General features: G+C 46.7%; 2 protein-coding genes across 2 annotated transcripts; one reads left to right on the top strand and one right to left on the bottom strand.

Moving 5' to 3' along the window:
* Nucleotides 1-229: 229 nt before the first annotated feature.
* Nucleotides 230-2,599, bottom strand: LOC136543116 (uncharacterized). Its single transcript, XM_066535666.1, has 6 exons — nt 2,509-2,599; nt 2,259-2,408; nt 2,087-2,155; nt 1,440-1,607; nt 526-626; nt 230-439 (listed from the first exon to the last, which is right to left on the bottom strand). The coding sequence occupies exons 1-6, from the start codon at nt 2,597-2,599 to the stop codon at nt 230-232; spliced, it is 789 nt and encodes a 262-aa protein (XP_066391763.1).
* Nucleotides 2,600-3,415: 816 nt separating this feature from the next.
* Nucleotides 3,416-4,664, top strand: LOC136544939 (peroxidase 1-like). The gene is made up of 2 exons (XM_066536995.1): nt 3,416-3,730; nt 3,834-4,664. The coding sequence occupies exons 1-2, from the start codon at nt 3,473-3,475 to the stop codon at nt 4,614-4,616; spliced, it is 1,041 nt and encodes a 346-aa protein (XP_066393092.1). The 5' UTR covers nt 3,416-3,472; the 3' UTR covers nt 4,617-4,664.
* The last annotated feature ends 2,677 nt before the right edge of the window (nt 4,665-7,341 follow it).

Below are 7,341 nucleotides of genomic sequence, written 5' to 3'. Positions count from 1 at the left end.
CAGATGCCTGCAAACTTCAAATGGATGGTAACACCATCATTCTGCCAGAGCACGTCATCAACAAGTTGGACAAGATCAGAGATGCAAAGAAGTTGGAACATGCAAAGCTGAAACAAGATGCAAGCAAAGAACAGTAAGGTACATGTCTTTTTCTAATTTGCTACGAACATGCTTGCTGCCACTACAAGATCAGTAAAGTGCAAAAGCTAACTTGCTATTTCTAATGCTTTCAAGCAGGGAGATTTGCAATTGCTTCAGCTAGCAAGGAAGGTTCACAAGGGATTTGCAATGGCAGCCTATCTTCCCTCTCTAGTCTTTGTTTGTTCAAGTGAGGAATCTTTATATTGTTGCAACCTTTAATCTTCATCGCTTCCTTCAAAACAGTTTGTAGTGTTACAAATATCCTGTTTGCTCTCCATGGACTGTACTCCAAGAATGCCTGCAAGAAATGTGTGCAAGAAATTAGATCTTTCATTGTCTTAGAATCTTTATTGTATTGAAACAAACAAATGGATGATCATTTACCTGCTGCACTACCGGAATTAGATCTTTCATTGTCTTAGCATTTTTGCTGTATTGAATAGCTTGGATAGCTCGAAAGAAACCCAAATCTAGAATATTAAAATCTGGAGAATTGGGTGGTTGACATATAAGCCGAATGTCAAACCCATCTTGCTTAGCAATCTCACAAAATTGAGGATCATCCACTTTTAAATGAGAAGGAGCATTGTCTTGTTGTATGAAAATTGGCTTGTGAACATCTTCTCTTGGCCACTTGGCTCTAATTGCAGGCAACACTCTATTTATCATGAAATCTCTTATCACCTCCCTTGTGATTGATTGAATTGGTTTGATTACTTGCTCTCCACGTAGACGATTGTGACTTCGTCTAATAGCTTGTTCAAAAGTGACTAGTGGAAAGCAACCTATTTTGCCATCAAACACACATTCTCCATCTCTAAATCTTGGCCGAGCAACTACACACAAGAACATGATCCTAGGGATGTAGTTCTTGTTTTTGCAAGTGCGATGTGGTTCATCTTCCTCGGGTAGCAAGTAGTACCTCTCCGATTTTTGATGGAGATAGAACCACTTCTCATCAATAAACACAAAGTCAAACAAATCCTTGAACTTTGGATCATCAAGCAAACCTTGGTCAATCATGTCAATGCACCACTTCAACCTAGTCTTCTTGTTAGCATCAGTGAGATAAGGTTTAATGCTACTAGAGTGGCGCCTAAGCAAACCCTTTTTCAAATACCTTTGAATCCTAGCTTTGCTAATACCAAGTCTACTAGACAAATCTTGTATGGTCATTCTTTGTTGGAGAGGAATGGCCCTCAACCTTTCCAAATCAAGAGGGATTGCTTTACGGCCACATCTACCTTTCTTTAGATTAGGAACCTTGACCGGAATGTTTTGACGAAGTTGGTTTTTACCTTGCTTCCATATGCGCTGAACTGTTCGAATATGTACTCCAAATTGATCACCAACAATTCTTGTATCGTGCTTGCCTAGTTTCCCATTCTTGCTTCTCATCAATAGTGCTTGGTACACTTGTTGTCTTGTATGATCAGAATAGTCATGCTTCGGTTGGTTTACTTGTTCTAGCAATAGGAAAAAAACAAGCATTTTAATAGTCACGGCATGATCTAAATATAGGGGGGGAAAACAAGCATTCTAATAGTAATATATTATCACTGCACGATCTAAATATAGGGGGAAAACAAGCATTCTAATAGTAATAAGTTATCACTGCATGATCTAAATATAGGGGGGAAAAACAAGCATTCTAATAGTAATATATTATCACTGCACGATCTAAATATAGGGGGAAAACAAGCATTCTAATAGTAATAAGTTATCACTGCATGATCTAAATATAGGGGGGAAAAACAAGCATTCCAAGAGTAATAAGTTATCACGGCATGATCTAAATATAGGGGAAAAAAACAAGCATTCTAATAGTAATAAGTAGTCACGGCATAATCTAAATATAGGGGGGGGGAAGAAGCATTGTAATAGTAATAAGTAGTCACGGCATAATCTAAATATAGGGAAAATAATAAAATATAGCCATGCTTACCAGCGGGGTTATGTAAATAATCAAAATCTACAGCTCCAAATTCATCTAGTGGCAAGTTCAAGTCAATTCCTGTCCAAAAGTAAAAGAAAATGCTAAGAATGGACATAACGTTGCCATGCTCCAACGGAGGCTCCACCGGAAACAATTCATGTCCAAAAAGAAAAGAACATACCGTTGCCATGCTCCAACGGAGGCTCGTTGAGATCAAAAAAAGCGTCACCGTCATCATCTTCATGCTCTGCGAGATGAAACTCAGTGTTGCCGTCGTCATCTTCATGCTCTGCGAGATGAAACTCAGTGTTGCCGTCGTCATCTTCAAGCTCTGTGACATGAAACCGTTGCTGTCGTTGAGATCCCACGGCAGGTTGCCATCGTGCACAAAGCAACAACAAAGCAAAATGGAACTAATAATAGATGGTTACCGTTGTCGTCGTTGAGATCCCACGGCAGGTTGCCGTTCTCTTCATCTTCTACACGAATGTTGAGATCGAAGCCAGAGAAGTAATCAGCCATCCTCTTCTGCAGACAGACGTGGAAGGAGAACAGCTAGTCCATGGCGGCGTAGTAGCAGCAAGCAAGGTAGGGAAGCAAGGCAGGGAAAGCAATGGAGTACTAGTAGCTGCCTGGTTAAATAGGAAGGGGTATATGAACAGACGCACGATGCCAGCAACGAAAAAAAAGCGCCAAATTGAAAGCTTTAGCGCGCATGGCCAAAACGAGGGCGCGCACGGCCAAACCCGCTGAACGCACGGCCAAAATCGACCGCTAGCAAGCGCCATGCAATGGAACAGTGCCATGCAAAATGGCTTGGCAATCAAAAAAAAAGAGTGACTGCAGGAATCGAACCGTAGACCACTTGCCTCGGGCCGCGGAGATCACACCACTCGGGCTACACCAGGCTGTTGTCAAGGAAACAACCGCAGTGCTATTTAATAGGGGCAAAGCAGGAAAACTAACCCCTACTTAATGACTTCTTGGTTACCGTAATTCTGTCCCAAACGTCAGCTAATTCGAGTACGGAGGGAGTATATAAGTCCAAGCAATCCCAGAATCACCGGCCATGATGCATCCTGCTGCCAATGGAGGTCGGCGTTGGCGCGCGATGCGAAGATTCTCTTCATGCTAAGTCAACCGAGCCCTGCGCTGGAATCGAAGACGCAGCGGATACTAAATTCAGTTACTATAATTTAATACTTGATGCTTGCTCTGCCAGTGCCAGCAATGCCCGAAATCCCAGCTCAAGGCTGCTACTAGTATATGAGCATGGGCATCCATCTTGCATGCTGCCCGTTGGAGCACAGCCACTACAGTAGCCGCTGGCAGCCAGAGTGCTTCGATCACTTGCAGCGCGCAACACACTGCTGCCTGGTGGCTAGTAGCTAGCAGATGGCTGTGGCAGCGGCGGCGACCACCACCGCCGCCAGGACTGCACCTCCTCCCATGGTGGCCGCAGCCGTGGCAGTGCTACTCGTCCTGTGTGCTGGATCAGTTGCCGGGCAGGGGCAGCTCCAGGTCGGGTACTACAACAAGACGTGCCCGGCGGCGGAGCAGATCGTGCGCGACGAGGCGACGGCCGCCATCCGGGCCTCGCCGGACCTCGCCGCCGCGCTCCTCAGGCTGCACTACCACGACTGCTTCGTCCAGGTATGTACCGTACACCGTTGGCAGGCATTGGGTTTGGGTAGCAGTACTGCTGGTCTGCTGCCATTGGATCGCTCGATCCCGCTCATCACTCTCCATCTTTCAGGGGTGCGACGCCTCCGTGCTGCTGGACTCGACGCCCAACAACACGGCGGAGAAGGATTCGCTGCCCAACGGCAGCCTCCGCGGCTTCGACGTCGTGGCGCGGGTCAAGGACCAGCTGGAGAAGGCGTGCCCGGGCACCGTCTCCTGCGCCGACATCCTGGCGCTCATGGCGCGCGACGCCGTCTCGCTGGCTAAGGGCCCCACCTGGCCCGTCGCGCTGGGCCGCCGCGACGGCCGCACCTCCAGCGCCGCCAGCTGCGTCGAGCTCCCGCCGCTGCACGGCGACATCGGGCTCATGGTGCAGGCCTTCGCCGCCAAGGGCCTCGACGTCAAGGACCTCGCCGTGCTGTCCGGCGCGCACACGCTGGGCAAGGCGCACTGCGCGTCCTACGCCGACCGCCTCTACGCCTCCGCCAGCTGCGCCACGCCCGACCCGGCACTCGACGCGCGCTACGCCGACAGGCTGCGGATGCGCTGCCCCAGCCCCAGCGGCGCCAGCAACAGCACGACCGCGGCGGCGGCGTCGGAGCTCGACCCCGGCAGCTGCACCACCTTCGACACCAGCTACTACCGCCACGTCGCGCGGAGGCGCGGCCTGCTCCGCTCCGACGCCTCGCTCCTGGACCACCGCTTCACCAGGGCCTACGTGCTGCAGGTCGCCTCCGGCAGGTTCGACGGACACTTTTTCCACGACTTCACCGTCTCCATGGCCAAGATGGCGGCCACCGGCGTGCTCACCGGCGACCAGGGCGAGATCAGGAGAAAGTGCAACGTCGTCAACTGAACATTAATTCATTGCTCCTTCAGCTTATGATGATTCCTTTCCTAGGCCCGGCTTGGGAATGCTCATATGAGAATCGATTTTAATCTGATCAGGATTTTCTGATAACCTACAATCTAAAGAATCTGCTCTATAAACAATTAAGAGTGTTTGTCAATCCTGATTACCCATAAATTATATGTTCTAAGTGTAAAATGACCTGTATGCCCCTGAGGCCGATGACACCTCATTTGTTCACTGAATATGAGCTAAAGACACTTATGGTACTAATTTTTTGTGTTCCCGTAATTAAAAGTTTGTTCCAATAACTAATGTTACACAACATAAAATTAACACAAGTCTGGACAAATTGAGATGGATACAACAGTTAATCAACCAACCATAGTTGTGGCTATAGCATCACGCAAAGCACTCATATCTATGTCATCTCCAAAAGCACTTCCTTCACCTGAGCTGGATTCGGGTCCATTTGTACCATCTTCTTGAATATGCGATTGAAAGTCTGCATCATTTATGTTATTGTCTCTAATGACAGGATTTGCATAGCCCAAGATTTGCATAGCCCAAACTATTCGAGCAATGTTCAGGCCTATTGTGGGCAAAAACTTCTTCTACACAAATGTCGTTGAAGGCCTTGGCAGCAAAAGCATCCTATTTTGCCTAAACTTTTGCTGACTTGTCCATTTAAAATCTGCACGGACTAATAAATATGTAAAACACAAGCATTCAGCATTACATTTGAAAAAAAATTCCTAACCAATTCCTAAAACACAAGCATTCAGCTTCTGCACAGACTATGTCCCTAACCATGCTATGCATATATAATTCGTCCATTTGCAATACAAATCAAACCTACAATCCATACATCGGTAAAGACAAGTACCTTAATAGATCTTGGATAAGGGATGGTTGAACCAGCACCAGCTTGAGACCTTCAATCGGAGCAGAAAAAAGGTCGGAGCAGAGGAAAGGGCGACGGGGAGCACGAACGGAGCCAACCTCCACCGAACGGAGAGATGTGGTCGCCTCCGAGGAAGATGACGGGGAGAGGGCTAGCTACCAACCGAGCAGCGGAAGCGGCGCCACGAACGTCACCGACGAGCGGACAGGGAGGGGCGGCGCGACCCAAGGCGGCGGTGGTGCAAGCCCAAGTGCTGGAGTCACGAGCGCGGACTGGGGAGCGGAGAGGCAGCGGGTGGAAACAAGTCCGCAGTGGGGAAAACGCACCCCTTCGCTCACGGTGCGAGAAACGCACTGCACAGTGCATTTGGGATTATTTCTACTTCCCACTTATCTGAGAATCTAAAATAATCGAAGGGATTTAGGTGAGATTATTGTTTATTTTCGTCTCGATTCTGATTTTAAGCGGAAACAAACACGCCCCTAGTATCCGTCCTCTAGCTCTTCTGTTTATTATCCTACTAGTAGCAGCAGCAGCAGCCGCCGCCGATCCCTGCCTGTCATGAACGTGTACTGATGATATGATGAACTAGCTAGGGGGGAGATATATACACATTTATTTTATTTTTATTTTGGGTGTTATTAGTATCGATCGTCTGATGGGAGCTAGCTATTTTCCTATATACAATCACATATTTGCTATTTGATCGATTTTATTAATTTTATGGGTTATATATTGGCCATGACCATTCACTACAGTACCTGGGATTCGATGCATATGTTTGATTGCATTTCAAGTTAGCTAGAGAGCCGTTTGGCTTGGTGTTCCTTGATTAATGAAATCGTGCCTGCCACGTTCTCGAGAAAAGAACCTCCTCACTTCCATTGGTTTTTTATATTAATATTAAATCTTTCTCCAAGATCGCCGTTTATCGTCCTTGCAAAACCTAGTGGGGCCTATATTAATAGCTTGCACAAAGATGTAGTGGAAGAAAGTCTCTCAGTAGTTCTTTTTTTTTACAGGATAGCCGTTTTGGTTTTTGAATTATTACTCGAGGCTTAATTTCATCCCTGAAATTTTAAAACGACAGTTTTAGTCTTTTTGTCTTCTTGTCGTCAGTCGCGAACCTTGTCTTCAAGCCCTTTGCTGACTGAGTACATCTTGCACCATTCTCGCCACAAACGAGGAACCTCCAATTTGGCAATAAAGAGAGAACAAACATATTCTATTGTTGCTAATAGAATCCAGCACATGGAAATTACCTATGAGGCCTCAAAAAATAAGTCTGGCTTTCTTTCATGGCCCTTTTTTATTTGAACTTACCTATAAGGCCTGAAAACTAAATTCAATTACTCATATGGCCTTTCTGTTAGTTTAGGCACTTCACATTGTTAAGTGAAGGATAAAATGGCCACATCACCGCCCCCTCTGATTTCATCGGCAGCTACCCCAACGACGCATCCGCAGTTGACCACCCGATGTTGAACCCGCTAAGCTTGTCAAGGGTTTGGTGCATCATGAGCTCGAACCCTTCAAACTTCTTCGTGAAATCCTAGAGATTGTCCACGTTTTGGTGGGACGCTGCACCGGAGCCGGTATGAATTGAAGATGAGAATGGTAGGGCGATTTTTTGGGGGGAACAGAAACGCTATGGATTTGTGGTTCCGGATACGAATTGTTGCGGTCTTCAATCATACAGGGTAAAATTCGAAAAGAAATTAAAGAGAAATTTTGAAGAAGAAAGAAGAACAATACCAACAGAGAAGAGAGGAGAAGAGCTGAGAATAGTTCAGAGATGTCGATCTTATTCCTCCTCTCGTTTCTGGT

The sequence above is a fragment of the Miscanthus floridulus genome, chromosome 3, assembly GCF_019320115.1.
Source record: "Miscanthus floridulus cultivar M001 chromosome 3, ASM1932011v1, whole genome shotgun sequence".
In the NCBI taxonomy this organism is placed as follows: domain Eukaryota; kingdom Viridiplantae; phylum Streptophyta; class Magnoliopsida; order Poales; family Poaceae; genus Miscanthus; species Miscanthus floridulus.
The sequence above is the reverse complement of the archived record's forward strand: the minus strand, read 5'-3'. Positions and strand labels throughout refer to the sequence as shown.